The sequence below is a fragment of the Mytilus trossulus genome, unplaced genomic scaffold (genome assembly GCF_036588685.1).
Source record: "Mytilus trossulus isolate FHL-02 unplaced genomic scaffold, PNRI_Mtr1.1.1.hap1 h1tg001306l__unscaffolded, whole genome shotgun sequence".
NCBI classification, from domain to species: Eukaryota; Metazoa; Mollusca; class Bivalvia; order Mytilida; family Mytilidae; genus Mytilus; species Mytilus trossulus.
Genome location: NW_026963757.1, coordinates 1 through 25,006, shown reverse-complemented (window position 1 = coordinate 25,006; position 25,006 = coordinate 1). Strand labels below are relative to the sequence as shown.

Sequence of the window (25,006 nt, the reverse complement as noted above, 5' to 3'; positions counted from 1 at the left end):
TATCCAATCAGAATCAGTAAAAGTAACCCTAAGTTACTTTTTAATTGTATGATACTATTTTTACGAGCCATCTCTTAGTAACCTTGACATCAAATCGTCTCCGCATAGTCGCATCACCATAACCAGAAGGGCCAAGCAAATTCTGGCTTCGCAAACAGCTAAACATAGAATTAGTAAAATTAACCAAAACTGATTTATTAGAAACACATGGGTTACAAACAATAAGCCTAGTCTTATTATTTCAAGCCCTACAAATAAACACAAAAGGTGTTTGTTTATACGGAAGATTACAAAACAGCCTATACTTATTAAGAAAACTCCTAGGAATTTTATTCAAATCATAGCTTTAAAACACATAGTTTTCTACGACTTACAAGGCCGTCGCTTCAGCAAAGCTTTTAAAACTACCTACCTTCTATGATCCTCCGTATAGAGACACAATAAGACACAAAAAATATAACACTGAATACACGCGATTGCAACTTCAGCGGCTCCAAAAACACCTCCGCCCATTATTAACCCTTTAATACCCCCAACTCCTGTAAGCAGCCTTCTGCTATTTAACCAGCTAACTACTAACTCTCTCCTGCATATAGTTAGAATTACTTTACCAGCTCCCAGATTTAGTGTCAGACGTAAAACTAATGTTAAAGGGCGAAGTATGCCACTAATTAGCTCAACCACTACTATAAAAGGCACAAGGATTAACGGGCAACCTGTTGGAACGAGACTCATCAACCCCTGCTCAAATCTGCATAAAAGACTAGATAAAACTAAACAAGTTCAAATAGACAAAGCAAAGGAGAACCCGAACACAAACTGCCCTCTTACAGGGAAAAAGAATGGAAAGTTTCCAGACAGATTTAGTATCAGAATTATCATGAACAGACCCCTTATTACTAGAGGAAACCCAGATAGCTTTAGTCCCTTTCCGTTCAATCGAATCATCGAATAAGTAAAGGATAGCACCAAACTCCGAAAAGAGCTCGTACTTCTACCCTTAGTGTACACGTCTCTAAATAGCACGGTTATTGGCACTATAGAAGACAGCAACCATAACGGCATAGACAACCAAATTAAGTTATAGCTGTGAGCATCAAATCTAGAAAAAACATCTATTAACATGACTTTAAATTATTGATTACGCGATTTCTTATAAATATAAGTGATACACGTGTTATAAGGGTTAGTTCACACAAATGGCAATTGGCTATAAACATGCTTCCTTCCTGGATAAAGGTCTCGGGTACCTGCTCAGTCTATTTCACCACATAAACCCCCACTAAATACAACCCCTCGCTGGCTTACTAGAGCCTCTCATAGAAGGAACTTAAAATATATTAGAGACCCAAAAGACACAGCGGACCCATAAGAAGACACCCAATGTCAGTGAGCATAAATATCAGCGTAGTCTATATACCGTCGAGGCATTCCTCTTAGGCCTAAGAAATGCTGAGGAAAGAAGGTAGTATTTACCCCAAAAAATATTGCTATAAAATGGGCTTTCCTCCATTTCTTATTAAAGCATACTCCAACAAAATTTGGCAACCAATGGTTAAGACCACAGAACACCCTCAAACACCGCCCCTATTCTTAGCACATAATGGAAATGAGCCACCACATAATATGTGTCGTGTAGAGACACATCCATAGAAGCCCTAGACAGTAAGACCCCTGTTAGCCCTCCCACGGTGAATAAAAACAGAAACCCAGTACTTCAGTAGGCGGCAGGCTTTATTTTGAATTTTCTTCCTGCTATAGTTGCCAGTCATCTGAATACTTTCACCCCTGTTGGAACAGCGATTACTATAGTTGCGGTAGAAAAATAGCCTCGAGTATCAACATTAAGACCTACGGTAAACATGTGGTGAGCCCACACCATACACCCTAACCCTCCAATTCCGATTATTGCGTATACTATCCCAATTAGACCAAAAACCGCTTCTTTTCCAGAGCAATGCATAATTACTTTTGATATCACACCAAAGGCAGGTAGAATAAGAATATACACTTCCGGATGCCCAAAAAATCAAAACAAATGTTGGAACAAAACGGGGTCCCCCCCTCCTGCGGGATCGAAAAAAGTTGTGTTAAAGTTTCGGTCAAACAAGATTATTGTGATGCCCCCTCCTAGAACCGGAATTGAAATAATTAAAAGAACTGCAGTAACTCTAATCCTTAAAACATAAAGCTCCGCTCGTTCTCCTTTCATTTCTAACACTGGCATATTTTTATTGGTCCTAGCAAAGTTAATAGCCCCCACTAGAGAGCTGAGCCCAGCTAGATGTAGTGACACAATAAGAACATCCATCCTAGGGCCCCTATGATAGGGGTACACAGATAAAGGGGGGTAAATAGTTCATCCAGCACCAACTCCTTTATCCGTTCTAAAGGACAGTATTAGTAAATATAGTGCATTAGGAGATAGTCAATAACTTAAGTTGTTTATTCGCGGGTAAATTATATCTTTACCTCCTACTAGCAGAGGAATCAACCAATTACCGAAAGCTCCAATTAAGATAGGTATCACAGCAAAAAAAATTATTATTAAGGCATGCGTTGTAACCACCACATTATAGAATCAATCTCTTTTTAAGAACACTGCTCCAGGATGCCCCAGTTGCATTCGGATCATTAACCTCAACCTTGCTCCAAACAACCCTCCTCAGACTCCGCTATACAGATAAAGGGTTCCAATATCTTTGTGATTTGTTGATCACAGCCATCGACGTCACCAGGACTCCACTTCTCCATAACCCCCTACTTCTTCCTTTTTTAGTATTTTTATCATTTTATTTATCCTTACTTAGAAGCCAATCATCTAGCCTTATTAGCCCTTAGAGCCGCACTAGATTTTAGCCTCTTAATATTTTTTTCCCTATACGCTATAGTAAGATATGCCTTTTCAAACCTTCTATTAGATCCTTGAGAACTTTCATTGGTCCCATACTTCCTTAAGAAGCACTCTCGACGTGAAAACCACAGGTACACACAATACACTTCCAACAGCAAAAGTAAGCCTCTTACAATCACCTCTCATCAAAATTCGTTTCGCATAAATGCCACTTCTAGTATTAACCTACTCATTCCAAAGACCCCTCACGATATTCGTGGTAGAGACCCCCAAACAAGATAAGAAGGAAACCCCTTGAGGACAAAATCCCTAACACTCTCTTACCGTAAAAGAACATGTAGGCAAAAGGTATTAACAGCACTACCTCTACATCAAACACGACGAACAAAACTGCTACTAGAAAGAATCGGATAGAAAAGGGCCTCCGAGCTCTTCCAATAGGCTCAAATCCACACTCATATGGACTGCACTTTTCTCGGTCTAGACCCCGCTTTTCCCTTAGTAGCATAAATAACCCCGTAAACAAAAAAGACACAATGCAGACAAACGCAACTCTTAACCCCATAACCATTCTTCTAGAAAACTTATGGAAGTGTCTTTAGCTCCCAAAGCCAATATTTTATTTTAAACTATATCTAGCTAAAAAAGGGTTGACACCACTAATAGCCCCACAACCTATCGTTCTTAAATTAAACTACTTTTTTATAAGGAAAAATGGTACAAGCCATTTATAACAAAGTTAGCAGCCCTATTATGTTAATTAACTTCCTCACTTAAGAATGAAAACCTAGGCTTAATAATTAGATGCAAACCAATCCTTTTTTTTAAAGTACCATTCTACAAAAAGGAGGTAACAACTACCTATAGTTATGTTTGAAACAAAATATTTTATTTTAAATTACCTTTTTATCATACTTTTGTGGTTTTACCCACTCTTTTTGAGCCGAAATCAAAACGCCCCTGGCCTAAAAGCAGTTTCTAAATAAATCTCACCAAGATCAATGCCCCCCCTGCTAGGTTAGCCCCGATCACTATCCTCCACATAATCTTGAATTCTGCTTTGTTTTTGTCTACTAACCTTTTTATTACTATCCTATAAAAAAAGTCAATGTAGAATTTTAGCCTGATTACTGAACCTATAATACAAGCCACGATTACAGCCCTTCCTCTCATTAGAAACACCAATACTTTCGCTAGAAAGCCAAGGAAAGGAGGCATCCCCATCAGTATCAGTAACCCTATACCCCTCGCGGCTCTACTAATCTGACCGCCCATTCTTGTTTTGTTTATTATTGAGCACCCATAAAAAAACAGCCCTACCGACAGCGAGTAAACTGCAAAATACCCTACAAAGACTACTCTTGACCATGTGAGCCCTAACAGCATTCATGATGTATGCACAAACGACGAGTACGCGCTTATTACTCGTACTGAATTCTGGTTAAGGCCCCCTACTGCCCCAATTCCAGCTATCAATACAATTACTACTCACAACCCCTTAGAGGGTATAATTATTGATAAAAAGACAAGGGGGGCGACTTTTTGCCAAGTTAATATTAACCCTCTTGCTAACCATCTGCTGTTCTTAATAATTGAAGGGACCCACGAATGTAGCGGGAAAACGCCAGATTTTAACACTGTACCCGCCCCCCTTATCACCAGCCCTCTCACTACGTGCTGCTCTATCAAGGTTACAAAACCCACTAGTATCAGAATTGACCCCGTTCTTTGTACCACAAAATATTTTACACAGGGCTCAGGACTATAGTGACCATCAGGGTTTATAATTACAAGAAATCCATACAGATTTAGCTCTAAACCGAGTCACACCCCTACTATCTCTTCTCTTCTAACCCTAAGAATTGTCCCGATCAATATTACCCCTAATCTCACTAATTTTATAGGTCTTACCACAAAGCTTACCATTTCAAGTAAAGGTTACTTATAACACTTGAAAATCATAGGTCTTCTGTCCTTAATTAGACTACTTTACTCAGACTAGTAAGCGCTTGGAATCGCTTTGGTACTTGATTTCAAATCAAAACTGTTTAACTAGTCTGTATGACTCCTATTTTTAACCTTTTAAATGGTCAGGAATCTTATATCAGGACGGAGCATGCTCTTCTTGAATGTACGCATACCACGAAGGCTTTGCGTCTGGGTACTTAAACGTATAGACGTCCCCGTCTCATATTTTGAACCACCACATGTATAACCATCCTCCAAACCACACATATACTAAACATCATAATGCTACCCATACCACATCTACGAAGTGTCAGTACCAAATGCAAGCCTCAAAACCAAAGTGCCGTTGACTGGAAAACTCCCCACGCCATAGTCGGACTAACCTCACCATTAGTCAAAGAGTCCCCACAACTACGTGCATTCCATGAAACCCAGTTAGTAAATAAAACACTCTTCCATACACCCTATCTGCAATAGTGTATGAGTTTCAGTAGTATTCTCGAAGTTGCACTAGGAAGAACACAGTCCCACATAAAATTGTTACCACTAGGCCAATAAATGGCCCAACATCATAATCCTTCAAACGCATTCTCTTATGGGCTTGAGTTACGAATAACCCCCTCCTAATTAAAAGACCTGTCTCGAACAGCCTTGTCGACGACGGGTTTGGCGTGCGGATCCCTGGAGGGGGTCATCGCATCCCTAGTTCACACGAGGGTCTTAAGGCATTATGGAAGAAAGTCCAAAAAAAAGAAAAGAAGAACATTACTTCAGACAGAATAAAAAGGGCAACTCCATCACGAAATCTCTTGATTACGAAGCGAGTATGAAACCCAATATCTCCCTCACGAATTAAGTCTCGCCATCATCTAAAAGTTCTCAATAGTATACACCCCAACCTCATTCCTATTAATAGAAATCTGGGAGTTCGATGCAGTCACAAAATTAACCCTACCGCTATTCCGTTTGCCGAGATAGCCACAAAAAAGGGCCACGGACTTGGACCTGGTACATAGTAACGAGAATAAGGATTACGATTCATTGTTTAGGGTATAAACATAAACATAAAGTTCAGCGGTATCCAATGAGCCGCCAGAACAAAAACATCACAAACTCTTCTCAAGTTTAAGGACTCCCTGTGTGACACCCCCTTCCCGTGACAACAACTTCCATATAGGTATAGTCTAAAACATGCCCTAATAAAGCTTATCAGACCCAGGATAAGCAGGAACACTCCACTTATTCACCCTCCCACGCCGAAAACGAGGATTTCCCCAAATAAGTTTAGACTAGGAGGGGCTGCTATGTTGCTTGATCTTAACAGGAAACACATTAAGACTAGACTTGGGCAGACTAACAAGCCCCCTTTATTTATTACTAGCAGACGCGAGTGCCTCATCTTATAGATAGCATTCACATACCTGAACAAACCTGATGAACACAACCCATGCCCGATCATAATAATAATGGCCCCCACTACCCCTAATACCGTGTTGCTAAGCACTCCTAATAGCACAAGCCTCATATGCGCTACAGAGGAATATGCTACCAAACATTTTAGGTCCACTTGCCGTACACACGCTAATCCTGCGTAGACACCTCCTGCCAAGTTCACCACTAGTAGCAGCACAAAAAAAACGCTTCTAAGCCTTATTTGTATAACTATTATAAATCGAAGCAGCCCGTACCCTCCTAATTTTAGTACCACCCCGGCCAATAGCATCGAACCGGCTACTGGGGCCTCTACGTGAGCCTTAGGTAGTCACAGGTGAAATGGATATATTGGTAGCTTGATAAGAAACCCTAGAATGTATAGCCATCACAATCTCATTCCCCTTTTTTTTACTAGCCTTACCACAGAACTTATCCTCCTCCTCAACCCTCTAATATAGAGTTCTCTTACCCCCCATAAGAAAAAAAGAGATCCGAACACCGTATAGATTACTATATACCCCCCTGCCTGTAAACGCTCTGGCTGATAGCCTCAGCCTACAATTAATAACAACAGAGGGGCTAGCACACTTTCAAAAAAAAAAAAAAAAAGAAAGAACCTCCTCACCCTGAATCTTATCACTAAAATTAGGCTGATTCTGATAATTATTAAATTAAATCTTGCTTTCCGGTGGATCTTAACCCTCCTTAGGTAGGAAAGAATTGCTACAAATAGAGTTAGTGTAACCATTAACCCTATTACAAAGTCTGTGGTGTACAACCCGTTCAACTCTACCCCCCCTATCGCGACTCTTGTGGCGCCCATACTTAGAATAGTTAGAACGCTTAACCCAATGACACTCATATTTAGGTTTTTTATAATAATCAATGCAATAAGTCTAATTGCCAACCTTTTAACCATAAGTAAGACAGACTTTATCTGACACATTCAGTGTAAATGAATTATACTAGTTTATATTATCTTACATACACCCTAACTAGAACTACTACACACACACTAGCCATAAGTATGACACATAGAAGAACAGTCCAACACAAACTCATTAACTTATCATAACGTAAACGAGGTAAAGAAGCACGAATAACCACAAAGAAGACCGCAAAAGCCATCATAAAGACCCCGATCAACGCTTCATTTCCCCCGAAAAATATCGCCGCCCTTATAACCCTTCTGAGAAGAATACTAGAGTACTCCGCAATAAATATAACTGCAAACCCCCCTCCGCTGTACTCCACGTTGTATCCTGACACTAATTCCGACTCTCCTTCCACAAAATCAAATGGCGCCCGATTAGTTTCAGCTAGCATACACAGCATTCAGACAACTATAACTACGCACAAAGGAAAAAAGAAAAAAAAGGACCTTTGTTGGAACACCCTAATTTCTTGAAACATAAACACACCCGAGCACAGCACCACACAAAAGAAGATAAATCCTATAGGGATCTCATAAGAAATTCTTTGCGCCATCGCACGAACTGCACCTAGCAAAGAGTATTTAGAGTTAGAAGCCCATCCGGATATTATTACCCCGTAAACCCTGACTCTAGTAATAACTATAAACAGAATCACCCCGAAAACATAAAACACTTCAGCCGACTTATACGGGTATAAAAGCCATCCAAGTAAACTGATAGTTAATATTAGTGCAGGAGCCAAAATGAAGGGCCCTACGTTAGCACGTGTAGGCACAATAAACTCTTTACATAACAACTTACCTGCGTCACTAAAAGGCTGCAAGATCCCTATATAACTCACCTTGGATGGACCCTTTCGGATTATAATGATAGCCAAAATTTTACGTTCCAACAAAGTATAGAAGCCCACAGCGAGAAGCACCCCTACAAAAGGGATAACACCAACAACCACGCCTACTCAGTCCACCAGTGCAGCCTTAGTCGACCCCAAGGGAGTAAAAGAGTCCGCTGACACTTGACAAAGGCTTAATAGGATAGAGGCTCCAAAGAAAACAGCTACTCTCCTTAGAGTCTTAAATAGACACTCGACACTAACCATAATGAGACTGGGCTTAGCTTTGTAATTCACACACAAACAAGAGTATATCTTATAAGACGAGCTTAAATCGTATGCATTAGGTCTGCCAGCTTGTGCCATGAAAGCAAGTATATATACTTATGAATTGATCCTAAATCAAACGCATTAGCTCTGCCAGCTCTCACAAAGATAAGAGCCACTACTCACGGCGCCTTAGGGGCATGAGCCCTATATCCTAATATTAGACCACCTTATCACTAAAAGCTACTTGCCCATTGTACAAGTTCATTAAATTAAAAGTTTAACGCTTCTTAAAAGCTTTAGCTTATTTTTTATTTTAGTTAAGAGCTTCCAACCATATGACAAAATATTTCTCAGGAATAAACTCAATCACAATCGGTATAAATCTATGGTTAACCCCGCAAATTTCAGAACACTGCCCGTAAATAATTCTACACTGGGAAGCTTTTATAGGAAGCCGATTAATTCGACCTGGGATGGCATCTACTTTAATTAGTAACTTAGGGAGTGCAAACGAATGGAGCACATCAGACCTTCTTACAAAAGCAGTTATTTGCACATCTGCTGGAGCCACCATCCGGTTATCAACATCCAACAAACGATACCCTCCTTTTCTAAATGTCTCCTGCTGGTCTTCTATGTAAGAATCAATTGTATAACACGAAATTCTTTCAGCGCTTTCTCTAGAGCTTGGAGTGTCTAAATTGCGACAAAATTCGTAAGATCAGTACCATTGTTTCCCAATCGCCTTAAAATTTCACCGGGGCCGTTTTACTTCTTCTATATAATATAGGTTAATTATAGAAGGAAACCACAACCCTACTAACATCAACATTGGCACAATAGTCCATCAAAATTCTAATCGTTGACGGTTCAAGAAATGGCGATAAGAAAATTTAGTAAGAAGGATTACGCATCCTATATATATAACAAAGACCAACACAGCCACTGCTACTATCATCACAAAACCATGGTACCGGAACAGGTCTTTCCCTAGTTCCCCATGGACAATATCACCAAAATATCGACTCCCGTAAAAAGACATATTTATATTTTTCTACACTTATTAGCCCACTCACGTGCGCTACTTTCGCGATTTACTAATTTTAATAACTTGAAATAAGCTAAAAACTTAAACCATTTCAGGTCTACAGGACGACTCCTACAGAATTTAGGGTATTCAAGCAGCTTGTCCCACACCCACAAAGAAAGAGGGTTTAATAACAACCTAGAGAAATAAATGACTGAAAGACACTGCCCCAAAATGATATAAGGCTCCCGCACTGGGCGAGCACCAATCCATGTTAACCTAATAAACCTACCAACCAACACTCAAAACACTACTTGATTAAACGGGGTAAAAACATAAACTTCGATACTTACCTCTGTGAAGACTAGGAATTAGGTATAATACTACAATCGACAAAAACATAACATATACCCCCCCCGCTTTATGAGGAATTGAACGAAGGATTGCATAAGCAAACATAAAATACCACTCAGGCTGAACATGGATTGGCGTTTTTATAGGATTAGCAGGCCAATAGTTTAAATGATTCCCTAACAGCTCAGGATCCACACACACTAAATATATAAAAAAGAACCTAAAGCAAACATAACCAAAAAGATCTTTAATAGTATAGAAGGGGTGGAAGGGCACACACATAGTACCTCTTTCAATACCCAAAGGGTTATTACTCCCTTTCTCATGTAAAAAAAACAGGTGTAAAAAAACAACCGCCACTATCACAAACGGTAAGAGAAAGTGTAAAGTATAAAACCGCTTTAGAGTTGCATTACACACGGTCCAACCCCCTCATACATAGCGGAGCATACTCTCTCCTACTACGGGGATCACTCTAAGTATATTAGTAATAACAGTAGCCCCCCAATATGACATTTGCCCCCAAGGCAAAGTGTAACCGAGGAAAGCCTCCGCCATAGTAACAAAAACAAATGCACCCCAAAATACCACACTGTCTTATCTAAATAAGACCCATAATACAGCCCACGAGCAATGTGCGCATAAATACAGATAAAAAACATAGAGGACCCATTTGCATGAATATTACGCAACATTCATCCTTTTTCCACATTACGCATAATATGTACTACAGAATCGAATGCCATGTCTTCATGAGCAGTATAATGAGTTGACAATAAAAGACCCCTTAGAAGTTGGATAATTAGGCACAAGCCTAGTATAGAGCCAAACCTTCACCAAGCGTTTAAGTTTACAGGACAAGGCAAATCATAGAACCTGTCATTCATAATCTTCACCAACTTATTAGTACTTCGTCACGGACCAACCCTCTTAGGCGTGTTAATATTATTCACAGTATTGTTACCAACCATCTCATAAGAAAGGCCTACACCTTGTTTATGAGTTTACAGCTCACCACCTCTTCCTCGGCCACCTCATGAATTTTTGTTATATATACAGGCACAAACCCCCCGCACACCGCATTTTTTTATGAGTACACATAAGCTTGGACCCCCCTTTTTACACCTCTGAAGACACCCAAAGTGTTAAGTGTCCAACTTTGTTTTTGCTCCATTTTTACTTTATTTTTAATTAGACTTAAAGCGACCAACAACTTACGCTTCAAAAATTTTTTTATTTTTAAGATACACGCCTCGTTTTCGAACCGAAAACCACATGAGCAACCAGAGCTGGGGTAAATGAGGAAATAAACGTCTCAAATCCCCATTATCCTACAGCTTACAATTAGCTATAGAGCCCAAGTAACTTAGAATTTAAGGGTCAAATTCACCACTTTCTCTGCCAATAATTAGGTTGAATCTCATGTGGTCCTGAAGAATGCTTACTCCCCGCAAAGGCTTTGTAGCCTTTCAAGCATACACTAAAACCAAGTTAATTAGGTGTAAGGAGACCCGTATTGACCAGTTTTTAAATAGACCATAACAGCCTAACAATAAACGAATTAACTGTAATTTTGCTTATCTTATGGATTATTTTAATAAATTATAACTATTAATACACCAATAAACTTTAACTATGAGCATTAATAACTACTGACCCCGTCTTTACTAACATCAGGAACACTGTCTTCTTCACTTACAACCACATTTCTCTGCTCGACTGGCTGACAGACATTAGCTGGGACTTCAGGCTCCACAACAGCTATTTGTTCTTCTAAAGGAACATAGCCACCCTCAGCATGGGGGCCCCCTTCCTCCTGATTATCAGGAACAACTTCAGCGACACCATTCACAACAGCATCTCCAACAGCTGAAATAGTTTCAGGTAATGGGAGCACCCTAACAGTGTCACCCCCTCCGCCCTGACATAAGTCCCCTCCTCCAACGTCTATTCTAAACACTCAGTTTTTATATGAAAAAAAACCATCTCACACACCCCTTAACAGTAAGCCTTTTTTTGCAGCAAACCCCTGCCTAAGCCACTCTCATACAGCCTCTCTAGTGCCCAACACATTCAACAATCTATCACTAAGCAACACACTCATTTACATAAAAAGAACCCTTTTTATAAGTTAATCAGCCTATTATACAATATTATTTATGTCATTACAGATCCGTCACAAAGTATTGCTTTAGCTAAAAACTCGCTCGCTTAAAAGAGACCTTAAAGCTATGCATAAGCTTTTGGGTTAACAAACCCAAAAACTTCAATTAAAATAAAGCTTCGCAGGGTCTTGTTGCTCTTCTTTTACACACAGGCCTCTTCGCTTTACCCTTATGCAAGAAGTACTAAAATTTATTTGCCCCACTTTACTTCAAGTAAGCTTTTTATGAGGCAATCGTGTGCATTTCTTTAGAAAGATAAATTCTAAAAAACCTCAGTGAGATGAGCCTAAAACTAATTAACTCCTCTTAAATTGTTTATAAAGAAAAGCTTTAACTTTTTCTTTAGGAATCAAAGTCCTACGTACTATAATACTTCTTTATAACACCTCAGAGCAATAAACTACTTTTGAGCTTAGCTTCATCAAAGCAACTGGGCCATCCCCCCACGTACAACTAAGCTAGGAAGAATTTGTAGCTCTCAGTTATATTAACATTAGCAACTAAACACAACTTAAGAGACAGGCTATCTGGCTTGAGAATAAGAATCTTATACCCTAAGCAAATTACTGGGATTTTCAATTAACAGCTCAACATTCTAGCTTAATTTATTCACCCAGCGTACACTAATTTCATTAAAATTTTTGCCCAGAAGGCAAATATAGTAATTATTGCTATGTAACCATCCTATAACCAGCACATTTAACAGCCTAACGCCACGTTTATTTACATAAAAAGGCCCTATACAATATTGTCTATAGCACTCAGATCTGTGACAGAACATTGCTTTGCTTAAAAACCTTTTATACGAAACTAACTCACTTAAAAGGGACCTCAGGACCAGACATAAACTTCATCACTTGTAGTCTTTGTAAGTTTATAACCCACCTAACCCCCTTTTAGGCGTGTTAATATTACATACTATTGTTAACACTTACTTTTTAAGACGCTCACAACCTTGTTTACAAGCTCACGCTTCTACGTTTCACAATTTTATTTAGCTTCATTTTGTTGCTGCACACCACATTTTTGTCACCTCTATTTAACCTGCTTTCCTATTTCCTCCCCTCCAGATCAGCCCCCCCAGGCATTAGTGTGTCATTTTGATTTTATTTTATTTTTGATTTACTTTTTTGCTTAGACTTTAAGTGACCCATGAATTACGCTTTGGGAACTTTCATATGACTTGATTTCTATTTATTTTTTGATTTTAAGATACAGATAGTCTAGTTTTCAAACCCCAAAAAATCACATGAGCAACCAAAATTAGGGCAAACGAAAAAAATTAACACCTTAGATCCATTTCTCCTGCAGTTTACAATTAACCACAGGAAGCAAATAGCTTTAGAATTTAGGTTTAAGTTTGTTTTTTTCTACCACTAATTAGGTTAAGTCTCACATGACTCTGAAAAATGCTTACTCACTGTAAAGGGTTCAAAACCTTATCTACAACAGGTTGTAAAGCATAATCTAAAACAAGTTTGGACAGGTATGGGCATTCGCAACTAGATTTTCAATAAAATACACAATGTCAAGTAAAATTAAGTTTTACTTTGACTTATAAGTTATCTTAACTAAGGGCTTTTTACATGCATCAGCAACAGGGTTTCCGTGTAAAAGGACAGAGAGAACAGGCCTTGCGGTCACTGTACCGGCCGGTAACAGGAAATGCGGTACACTATAAAACCTCATTCTTAAGGGTTTCCACAGTGTTTGGTTTTTTTTTGTCTGTTACTAGCACAAATCCATTACACACCGCCTTTTTAGAACCCTTGTTTTATTCTTTAGGTGGGTGATTGCTGCTTTTTGGCTGCATTAATAGACTGTTTTATTTTTTACCTAATTTGCAACCCGTTTTAACCCTATTTTTTAATAAAATAGCAATACTAATTTTAACAAGAACCAACGACACGCCCTACCGCCACTAATTGGCCTTCAGCTTCATAAAAGGCAACCCTTTTTATAAACTAATCAGTTTATTGCGTAGCATTATTTAAGCAATGACAGAGCCAGGGCAAAGCGTTGCTTTAGCGAAAAAGTCCTTTCGTACAAAATTAGCTCATTTTTAAAAGAGGATAGAAACTGAACTAGCTCACGCCGTTCTGAACTCAGCTCATGTTAGATTTTAAAGGGCGAACAGACCCACCATTAGAAGCTTCTACGCCTCTAGGATATCTAAAGCCAACATCGAGGTCGCAATCTTCCCCTCCAATACCATCTTTCGGGAGAAATTGCGCTGTTATCCCTAGAGTAGCTAGCCACACATATAAAGTTAGGAAATACGAGTTAGATTTATATAATAGTGAAAGACTTATTTTCACTGATCTCCCATCAAAATCGTATAAGAGCCAAAAACTCCAATTAAGATAAAGCTTCATAGGGTCTTGTCGTCCTTCTTTTACATAAAGGCCTCTTCACCTTAAAGTTAGTTTAAATTAAATTTTCAGACACAGCACCTTCTTCGTTAACCCTTTCATACCATCCTTCAATTGAAAGGCAAATTATCGCGCTACCTTAGGACGCTCACGTTAACGCCGCCGTTTACAACAAACATTACTCTAGTTGCACTGGGCAGGGACTACCTTTTACTTACATCAAAAGGAAATGTTTTTGTTAAACAGTCGAGAAGTTTAGTTTGCCGAATTCGTTTAAAAACTTTTATTTAGCCTTTAGTTTTTTAAGGTAAAACAAAATAGTAATACCAAATAAATAATATTTTTACTCGTTTTTATCATAGTCACTGGTCCTACAACCATAGGCTTATTTTAAAGTAAATGAATAACCCAATTAATCTTTTTTCCCCATCTGGTTTTAGTTAAAATACACTAATATCTAATAGCCAGTTTAAAGCCTATAGAAACCCAATTTTTTTTTAACATCAATTTTAGTATTTTTCAGCTTAACCCAAAAAATTTTACCCCTTAAATAGTTAAGGAAAATGCTTACACATCTTTTTAAGCCAACCAGATATCTAAAAGCGCGAATAGTATCTAGCCGCTATTCTTTAGTTTAATTAAATCTCTGCCACGATTTCTTAACTCAAAAAAATAACTCTCTTTTATTCGGGAAAATTAAATTCTTAAACTTGTCTTGAAAAACCCTTATGCAAAAGGTACTAAAATTTATTTATACTATTTTAATTCAAGTGCACTTTTCACAAAACAATTATGCACGTCTCTTTAAAAAAGATAAATTATAAAAAGCCTCAGTAAGAGGAATCTAGAACTGACAATTCTAAGTTATATATTAACTACTTTTAACTTATTTATGAAGAAGAAGATTAACTTTTTCTTTAGGAATCAAAGCCCTACTTACTACAATTTTTCTTTATAACGCTTCGAAGTTCTAAGTGCCAAAAAACTACTTTTGAACTTTGCTTCATCAAAGCAACTGGATCATCCCCCACGTGGCACTAAGCTTAGGCCTAACTAGACTATGGAGAATTTGCAGTTCTCAGTTATATTAACATTAACTACTAAGCACAACTTAAGAGAAATACTATCTGACTTAAGAATGAAAATCTTATGTTTTCCCTAAACTACTTAAGCAAGCCAAAGCAAATTACTGCGATTTTGAATTAACAGCTCAACGTTTTAGCTTAAACTATTTGGCCAGCATACACTAATTTCATTAGAACTTTTGCTTGGAAGGCAAATATAATATTATTTACTATATATGCATATTATAGCCTAGCAGCAACTTCCGTTACTGCTACCTTGTTACGACTTTTCACAGGTTTCCCCGCGAGCGACGGGCGATTAGTACTCATCTGATTGTATTCAGGGTAATTTTATTTTTAACCCTTACTTACAAGTCCTTCTTCAAAGGCAAGTTTTCTTATCTTATTTGTCTACTTAGTTGAGCTACCTTTTAGTAGCTCAATCTTTGAATTATTGCTTAAGTTACATCTGTATCCCAGATTAACCTTGTCATAAGCTGCATGTCAATCTGAATTATTTTTGAAGTTGTGCTACATGGGCATATAGCCAATTCTAGTAGCTGCACCTAACTAAAAGTAACTTACCTTACCGAACTCAGCAAGTAAAATAAGAGTTAGCTTCAGTAATAACCAAAAATTTTACCCGGACACTCACCATATTAGAGTAAACAACCATACACACGCACTAATAAGACAAGGCTCAAATGTAGGTGGGTTATCCTTTAACACCCAGGATCCCCTGTTTTCTATCTCAGACACCGCCTATTTATTTCTCTTTGACAACCAAATGTTTAGTTAAGAGGAACTTTTGTTTTAAACTATGGATAACAGGGTATCTAATCCTGGTTTCACTTCATAGATTCGTTAGAAGCTCACTAAAACTTTAGGAATATAACCACAAAAAACCGTTAACATTACACTGCACCTATAGTTTTTTTATAGTTTTATAACACAACATTGACTCTAACCAATCCGCTTAAATTTATATTCGAACTGAATCTAACCGCGGCTGCTGGCATTCATCAATTGACCCCGAATTTGTCAAAAAGCTGGGTTAAAGTTTCCTTTATTAACCAATTTTCCCCACTGATGTTGAACTTGCACTTAATTTGTTCAAGCCCGCATTTAGAATCATGAGAAGCATTTTGCCCATAAATTTAGGGCCATAATCAAACCCTCCTACAGATTTGACACAAGGTACTAAAGTATCCATCTTCCTCATTTTCAATGAGACGCTTTAATTAAGCTACTGTATCTTCTATTTTAGGTTTATTTTACTCTTCGTAAAGGCACCATGGTTTTTATGCACAAATACGACACCACTAATATTACAAACAGTAACACACCAGCTATTAGGATATATAACCTTAACCCGCTTCTTTCAGCCATGAAACTTAGAAACAAAGACCCGCTAATTTCTCTGTACTCGTAATTCATAAGACCCATAAGGACCGCTCTGGCACAACACCTTCTGACGAGAACCATAAACTCTAGATTAAAACGATACACTTCATTGGGGTAGATCCTTAAAACATACAAGAACAGGACTATTACACCCCTAACGTAAGTTAGGAACAATAAGAACCCTAACAACCTTCTAACCTCCAGTGCAACCTCCACACATGCAATTATAGACCCCCTCAATAGCACTAGCCCTAAAGAAATAGGTTGCTTGGCAATTAAGACAATCGAAAACACAGCCATCAAAATTACACATATGACTATAACTCTCATTATATAAACATAATTAAGCTTACGCCCCCCGCTACCACCAGCCCTCATACTACCAGCTGGTAGGTAAAATAATTTTTCTGAACAATTTCATTCAAACAGCTGAGTTGACCTAGTCCCTTATGGGCACCTTGAGGGCCCAATAGCTCTAGTCAACCTTGATCCAGACTTTGAGCTACCATCCTGGACCCCTTAAAGAAGGCCATTTTTCTGGGGTGGGAGGTTAGCCTCTCTATGAGCCACATTCTCAAAAAGAATCTTAATAGTTTGGCTGACGACCAAGGCTTAGACCCTAATTTTCTAAGCACTCCTCATCACAAAATTAACCCTACAAAGGGAATAAGAAATACTCTGACTCTCTCATATTTCTCAAGAACTACTACAAACCCAAACCTCTCTATTTTCCTCCCTAATACCCCTCCTAAGATAATAGCCCCAATATACAGGCTAAGAAAAGGAGTTTGTATATTTAAGTGCTCATTAATCCGCAAACTTCTGCTATTAACGTAATTAGACCCAAGTATTACTCTAAATACAATCCGTGCCCTATAAAAAGAAGTGAAGATTAAACCTGTTAGCTCTAATAAATAGCACCCATAAGTTATTCTTCTGTCTATCATTCTTAGCTCAATTATTAGGTCTTTAGAGAAAAACCCTCTTATAAACGGGGCCCCTCTCAAGGACACAATTGCAACCGTTATTGCACCCATTCTTACCGGTAATCCTTGCCACAAGCTTCTTAACCCCCGGATATCTTGGATTCTTTGGTTTCTATGAATAACACCCCCTGCGCCTAGAAACAACAAAGCTTTAAATACCGCATGGGTTACTAAATGAAAAAAAGCTACAGACGGAAGAAGGATTGAAATCGAGAATATTATTAACCTTAACTGCCTCAAAGTCGAGAGTGCGATTACCTTTTTTAGGTCAAACGCAAACACAGCCCTTGACCCCGCTAATATTAGAGTAAATAGTCTTAAGACTATAAGTATTTGAGTCACAAAGGGATTAGCTCTGATAATATAAAAAGAGCGAAGAATCAAATAAACCCCAGCTGTCACCAATGTCGAAGAATGCACCAAAGAGGAGACCGGTGTGGGTGCCGCCATGGCAGCAGGTAGCCATGCGCAAAACGGCATTTGTGCGCTTTTAGTTATACCTGCAAGAACTACCACAAACCCTAAATTAACCCATGTCTGCACTGGGTGGTATATATAAATTAACCACCCCCCTTCTCTTAAAAAAATAGAAACTCTAAAAAGTACAAAAACATCCCCAATTCGATTAGTCAAAGCTGTCAACATAGCCGCAGATAACCTCTTATTGTTCTGGTAATAAGCCACTAATAGGAATGAGGTGAGCCCTAGCCCGTCTCAACCAATTAAAAGTATTACTAAATTAGGAACTAAGATTATAAACACTATAGACAGCACAAACAACCATACTAATCCCATAAACCGCTTGTAGTATGGCTCTCCAGCTATATACCACTTGCAGTAGGTTGCTACACTTCCTCTAATTACCAAAACCGTCCCAACAAAGACTATTCTTACGCTATCTAGTAGAACTCTGAAGCTAAATGAGAGACAATTACTCTCTCAAACAGTAACTTCCAATAAATAAGCTTTTCCAAAGGTCCTCCCTCTAAGAATAAATAAGTATCCAATCAGAATCAGTAAAAGTAACCCTAAGTTACTTTTTAATTGTATGATACTATTTTTACGAGCCATCTCTTAGTAACCTTGACATCAAATCGTCTCCGCATAGTCGCATCACCATAACCAGAAGGGCCAAGCAAATTCTGGCTTCGCAAACAGCTAAACATAGAATTAGTAAAATTAACCAAAACTGATTTATTAGAAACACATGGGTTACAAACAATAAGCCTAGTCTTATTATTTCAAGCCCTACAAATAAACACAAAAGGTGTTTGTTTATACGGAAGATTACAAAACAGCCTATACTTATTAAGAAAACTCCTAGGAATTTTATTCAAATCATAGCTTTAAAACACATAGTTTTCTACGACTTACAAGGCCGTCGCTTCAGCAAAGCTTTTAAAACTACCTACCTTCTATGATCCTCCGTATAGAGACACAATAAGACACAAAAAATATAACACTGAATACACGCGATTGCAACTTCAGCGGCTCCAAAAACACCTCCGCCCATTATTAACCCTTTAATACCCCCAACTCCTGTAAGCAGCCTTCTGCTATTTAACCAGCTAACTACTAACTCTCTCCTGCATATAGTTAGAATTACTTTACCAGCTCCCAGATTTAGTGTCAGACGTAAAACTAATGTTAAAGGGCGAAGTATGCCACTAATTAGCTCAACCACTACTATAAAAGGCACAAGGATTAACGGGCAACCTGTTGGAACGAGACTCATCAACCCCTGCTCAAATCTGCATAAAAGACTAGATAAAACTAAACAAGTTCAAATAGACAAAGCAAAGGAGAACCCGAACACAAACTGCCCTCTTACAGGGAAAAAGAATGGAAAGTTTCCAGACAGATTTAGTATCAGAATTATCATGAACAGACCCCTTATTACTAGAGGAAACCCAGATAGCTTTAGTCCCTTTCCGTTCAATCGAATCATCGAATAAGTAAAGGATAGCACCAAACTCCGAAAAGAGCTCGTACTTCTACCCTTAGTGTACACGTCTCTAAATAGCACGGTTATTGGCACTATAGAAGACAGCAACCATAACGGCATAGACAACCAAATTAAGTTATAGCTGTGAGCATCAAATCTAGAAAAAACATCTATTAACATGACTTTAAATTATTGATTACGCGATTTCTTATAAATATAAGTGATACACGTGTTATAAGGGTTAGTTCACACAAATGGCAATTGGCTATAAACATGCTTCCTTCCTGGATAAAGGTCTCGGGTACCTGCTCAGTCTATTTCACCACATAAACCCCCACTAAATACAACCCCTCGCTGGCTTACTAGAGCCTCTCATAGAAGGAACTTAAAATATATTAGAGACCCAAAAGACACAGCGGACCCATAAGAAGACACCCAATGTCAGTGAGCATAAATATCAGCGTAGTCTATATACCGTCGAGGCATTCCTCTTAGGCCTAAGAAATGCTGAGGAAAGAAGGTAGTATTTACCCCAAAAAATATTGCTATAAAATGGGCTTTCCTCCATTTCTTATTAAAGCATACTCCAACAAAATTTGGCAACCAATGGTTAAGACCACAGAACACCCCAAACACCGCCCCTATTCTTAGCACATAATGGAAATGAGCCACCACATAATATGTGTCGTGTAGAGACACATCCATAGAAGCCCTAGACAGTAAGACCCCTGTTAGCCCTCCCACGGTGAATAAAAACAGAAACCCAGTACTTCAGTAGGCGGCAGGCTTTATTTTGAATTTTCTTCCTGCTATAGTTGCCAGTCATCTGAATACTTTCACCCCTGTTGGAACAGCGATTACTATAGTTGCGGTAGAAAAATAGCCTCGAGTATCAACATTAAGACCTACGGTAAACATGTGGTGAGCCCACACCATACACCCTAACCCTCCAATTCCGATTATTGCGTATACTATCCCAATTAGACCAAAAACCGCTTCTTTTCCAGAGCAATGCATAATTACTTTTGATATCACACCAAAGGCAGGTAGAATAAGAATATACACTTCCGGATGCCCAAAAAATCAAAACAAATGTTGGAACAAAACGGGGTCCCCCCCTCCTGCGGGATCGAAAAAAGTTGTGTTAAAGTTTCGGTCAAACAAGATTATTGTGATGCCCCCTCCTAGAACCGGAATTGAAATAATTAAAAGAACTGCAGTAACTCTAATCCTTAAAACATAAAGCTCCGCTCGTTCTCCTTTCATTTCTAACACTGGCATATTTTTATTGGTCCTAGCAAAGTTAATAGCCCCCACTAGAGAGCTGAGCCCAGCTAGATGTAGTGACACAATAAGAACATCCATCCTAGGGCCCCTATGATAGGGGTACACAGATAAAGGGGGGTAAATAGTTCATCCAGCACCAACTCCTTTATCCGTTCTAAAGGACAGTATTAGTAAATATAGTGCATTAGGAGATAGTCAATAACTTAAGTTGTTTATTCGCGGGTAAATTATATCTTTACCTCCTACTAGCAGAGGAATCAACCAATTACCGAAAGCTCCAATTAAGATAGGTATCACAGCAAAAAAAATTATTATTAAGGCATGCGTTGTAACCACCACATTATAGAATCAATCTCTTTTTAAGAACACTGCTCCAGGATGCCCCAGTTGCATTCGGATCATTAACCTCAACCTTGCTCCAAACAACCCTCCTCAGACTCCGCTATACAGATAAAGGGTTCCAATATCTTTGTGATTTGTTGATCACAGCCATCGACGTCACCAGGACTCCACTTCTCCATAACCCCCTACTTCTTCCTTTTTTAGTATTTTTATCATTTTATTTATCCTTACTTAGAAGCCAATCATCTAGCCTTATTAGCCCTTAGAGCCGCACTAGATTTTAGCCTCTTAATATTTTTTTCCCTATACGCTATAGTAAGATATGCCTTTTCAAACCTTCTATTAGATCCTTGAGAACTTTCATTGGTCCCATACTTCCTTAAGAAGCACTCTCGACGTGAAAACCACAGGTACACACAATACACTTCCAACAGCAAAAGTAAGCCTCTTACAATCACCTCTCATCAAAATTCGTTTCGCATAAATGCCACTTCTAGTATTAACCTACTCATTCCAAAGACCCCTCACGATATTCGTGGTAGAGACCCCCAAACAAGATAAGAAGGAAACCCCTTGAGGACAAAATCCCTAACACTCTCTTACCGTAAAAGAACATGTAGGCAAAAGGTATTAACAGCACTACCTCTACATCAAACACGACGAACAAAACTGCTACTAGAAAGAATCGGATAGAAAAGGGCCTCCGAGCTCTTCCAATAGGCTCAAATCCACACTCATATGGACTGCACTTTTCTCGGTCTAGACCCCGCTTTTCCCTTAGTAGCATAAATAACCCCGTAAACAAAAAAGACACAATGCAGACAAACGCAACTCTTAACCCCATAACCATTCTTCTAGAAAACTTATGGAAGTGTCTTTAGCTCCCAAAGCCAATATTTTATTTTAAACTATATCTAGCTAAAAAAGGGTTGACACCACTAATAGCCCCACAACCTATCGTTCTTAAATTAAACTACTTTTTTATAAGGAAAAATGGTACAAGCCATTTATAACAAAGTTAGCAGCCCTATTATGTTAATTAACTTCCTCACTTAAGAATGAAAACCTAGGCTTAATAATTAGATGCAAACCAATCCTTTTTTTTAAAGTACCATTCTACAAAAAGGAGGTAACAACTACCTATAGTTATGTTTGAAACAAAATATTTTATTTTAAATTACCTTTTTATCATACTTTTGTGGTTTTACCCACTCTTTTTGAGCCGAAATCAAAACGCCCCTGGCCTAAAAGCAGTTTCTAAATAAATCTCACCAAGATCAATGCCCCCCCTGCTAGGTTAGCCCCGATCACTATCCTCCACATAATCTTGAATTCTGCTTTGTTTTTGTCTACTAACCTTTTTATTACTATCCTATAAAAAAAGTCAATGTAGAATTTTAGCCTGATTACTGAACCTATAATACAAGCCACGATTACAGCCCTTCCTCTCATTAGAAACACCAATACTTTCGCTAGAAAGCCAAGGAAAGGAGGCATCCCCATCAGTATCAGTAACCCTATACCCCTCGCGGCTCTACTAATCTGACCGCCCATTCTTGTTTTGTTTATTATTGAGCACCCATAAAAAAACAGCCCTACCGACAGCGAGTAAACTGCAAAATACCCTACAAAGACTACTCTTGACCATGTGAGCCCTAACAGCATTCATGATGTATGCACAAACGACGAGTACGCGCTTATTACTCGTACTGAATTCTGGTTAAGGCCCCCTACTGCCCCAATTCCAGCTATCAATACAATTACTACTCACAACCCCTTAGAGGGTATAATTATTGATAAAAAGACAAGGGGGGCGACTTTTTGCCAAGTTAATATTAACCCTCTTGCTAACCATCTGCTGTTCTTAATAATTGAAGGGACCCACGAATGTAGCGGGAAAACGCCAGATTTTAACACTGTACCCGCCCCCCTTATCACCAGCCCTCTCACTACGTGCTGCTCTATCAAGGTTACAAAACCCACTAGTATCAGAATTGACCCCGTTCTTTGTACCACAAAATATTTTACACAGGGCTCAGGACTATAGTGACCATCAGGGTTTATAATTACAAGAAATCCATACAGATTTAGCTCTAAACCGAGTCACACCCCTACTATCTCTTCTCTTCTAACCCTAAGAATTGTCCCGATCAATATTACCCCTAATCTCACTAATTTTATAGGTCTTACCACAAAGCTTACCATTTCAAGTAAAGGTTACTTATAACACTTGAAAATCATAGGTCTTCTGTCCTTAATTAGACTACTTTACTCAGACTAGTAAGCGCTTGGAATCGCTTTGGTACTTGATTTCAAATCAAAACTGTTTAACTAGTCTGTATGACTCCTATTTTTAACCTTTTAAATGGTCAGGAATCTTATATCAGGACGGAGCATGCTCTTCTTGAATGTACGCATACCACGAAGGCTTTGCGTCTGGGTACTTAAACGTATAGACGTCCCCGTCTCATATTTTGAACCACCACATGTATAACCATCCTCCAAACCACACATATACTAAACATCATAATGCTACCCATACCACATCTACGAAGTGTCAGTACCAAATGCAAGCCTCAAAACCAAAGTGCCGTTGACTGGAAAACTCCCCACGCCATAGTCGGACTAACCTCACCATTAGTCAAAGAGTCCCCACAACTACGTGCATTCCATGAAACCCAGTTAGTAAATAAAACACTCTTCCATACACCCTATCTGCAATAGTGTATGAGTTTCAGTAGTATTCTCGAAGTTGCACTAGGAAGAACACAGTCCCACATAAAATTGTTACCACTAGGCCAATAAATGGCCCAACATCATAATCCTTCAAACGCATTCTCTTATGGGCTTGAGTTACGAATAACCCCCTCCTAATTAAAAGACCTGTCTCGAACAGCCTTGTCGACGACGGGTTTGGCGTGCGGATCCCTGGAGGGGGTCATCGCATCCCTAGTTCACACGAGGGTCTTAAGGCATTATGGAAGAAAGTCCAAAAAAAAGAAAAGAAGAACATTACTTCAGACAGAATAAAAAGGGCAACTCCATCACGAAATCTCTTGATTACGAAGCGAGTATGAAACCCAATATCTCCCTCACGAATTAAGTCTCGCCATCATCTAAAAGTTCTCAATAGTATACACCCCAACCTCATTCCTATTAATAGAAATCTGGGAGTTCGATGCAGTCACAAAATTAACCCTACCGCTATTCCGTTTGCCGAGATAGCCACAAAAAAGGGCCACGGACTTGGACCTGGTACATAGTAACGAGAATAAGGATTACGATTCATTGTTTAGGGTATAAACATAAACATAAAGTTCAGCGGTATCCAATGAGCCGCCAGAACAAAAACATCACAAACTCTTCTCAAGTTTAAGGACTCCCTGTGTGACACCCCCTTCCCGTGACAACAACTTCCATATAGGTATAGTCTAAAACATGCCCTAATAAAGCTTATCAGACCCAGGATAAGCAGGAACACTCCACTTATTCACCCTCCCACGCCGAAAACGAGGATTTCCCCAAATAAGTTTAGACTAGGAGGGGCTGCTATGTTGCTTGATCTTAACAGGAAACACATTAAGACTAGACTTGGGCAGACTAACAAGCCCCCTTTATTTATTACTAGCAGACGCGAGTGCCTCATCTTATAGATAGCATTCACATACCTGAACAAACCTGATGAACACAACCCATGCCCGATCATAATAATAATGGCCCCCACTACCCCTAATACCGTGTTGCTAAGCACTCCTAATAGCACAAGC

The 25,006-nt window shown here is 38.8% G+C and overlaps 4 protein-coding genes and 4 pseudogenes across 4 annotated transcripts; all 8 read right to left on the bottom strand.

Moving 5' to 3' along the window:
* Window positions 1-1,270: 1,270 nt before the first annotated feature.
* Window positions 1,271-2,948, bottom strand: LOC134704210 (cytochrome c oxidase subunit 1-like; annotated as a pseudogene).
* A 1,980-nt stretch (window positions 2,949-4,928) lies between these two features.
* LOC134704208 (cytochrome c oxidase subunit 3-like) lies at window positions 4,929-5,864 on the bottom strand. Its single transcript, XM_063563542.1, is given in 1 exon segment — window positions 4,929-5,864. A coding segment is annotated over 1 exon segment (936 nt).
* Window positions 5,865-16,544: 10,680 nt separating this feature from the next.
* Window positions 16,545-17,009, bottom strand: LOC134704205 (NADH-ubiquinone oxidoreductase chain 6-like). The gene has a single exon (XM_063563541.1). The coding sequence runs from the start codon at window positions 17,007-17,009 to the stop codon at window positions 16,545-16,547; it is 465 nt and encodes a 154-aa protein (XP_063419611.1).
* A 1,595-nt stretch (window positions 17,010-18,604) lies between these two features.
* On the bottom strand, window positions 18,605-19,790 carry LOC134704207 (ATP synthase subunit a-like; annotated as a pseudogene).
* Window positions 19,791-19,799: 9 nt separating this feature from the next.
* LOC134704204 (cytochrome c oxidase subunit 1-like) lies at window positions 19,800-20,525 on the bottom strand (annotated as a pseudogene).
* A 159-nt stretch (window positions 20,526-20,684) lies between these two features.
* On the bottom strand, window positions 20,685-21,380 carry LOC134704206 (cytochrome c oxidase subunit 1-like; annotated as a pseudogene).
* Window positions 21,381-22,496: 1,116 nt separating this feature from the next.
* On the bottom strand, window positions 22,497-23,444 carry LOC134704203 (NADH-ubiquinone oxidoreductase chain 2-like). The gene is given in 1 exon segment (XM_063563540.1): window positions 22,497-23,444. A coding segment is annotated over 1 exon segment (948 nt).
* A 148-nt stretch (window positions 23,445-23,592) lies between these two features.
* Window positions 23,593-24,528, bottom strand: LOC134704201 (cytochrome c oxidase subunit 3-like). Its single transcript, XM_063563539.1, is given in 1 exon segment — window positions 23,593-24,528. A coding segment is annotated over 1 exon segment (936 nt).
* Window positions 24,529-25,006: the final 478 nt, after the last annotated feature.

Bases quoted from the DNA above. Each gene is read 5' to 3' on its own strand.
- LOC134704205 (XM_063563541.1), bottom strand. From the start codon at position 17,009: ATGAGAGTTATAGTCATATGTGTAATTTTGATGGCTGTGTTTTCGATT.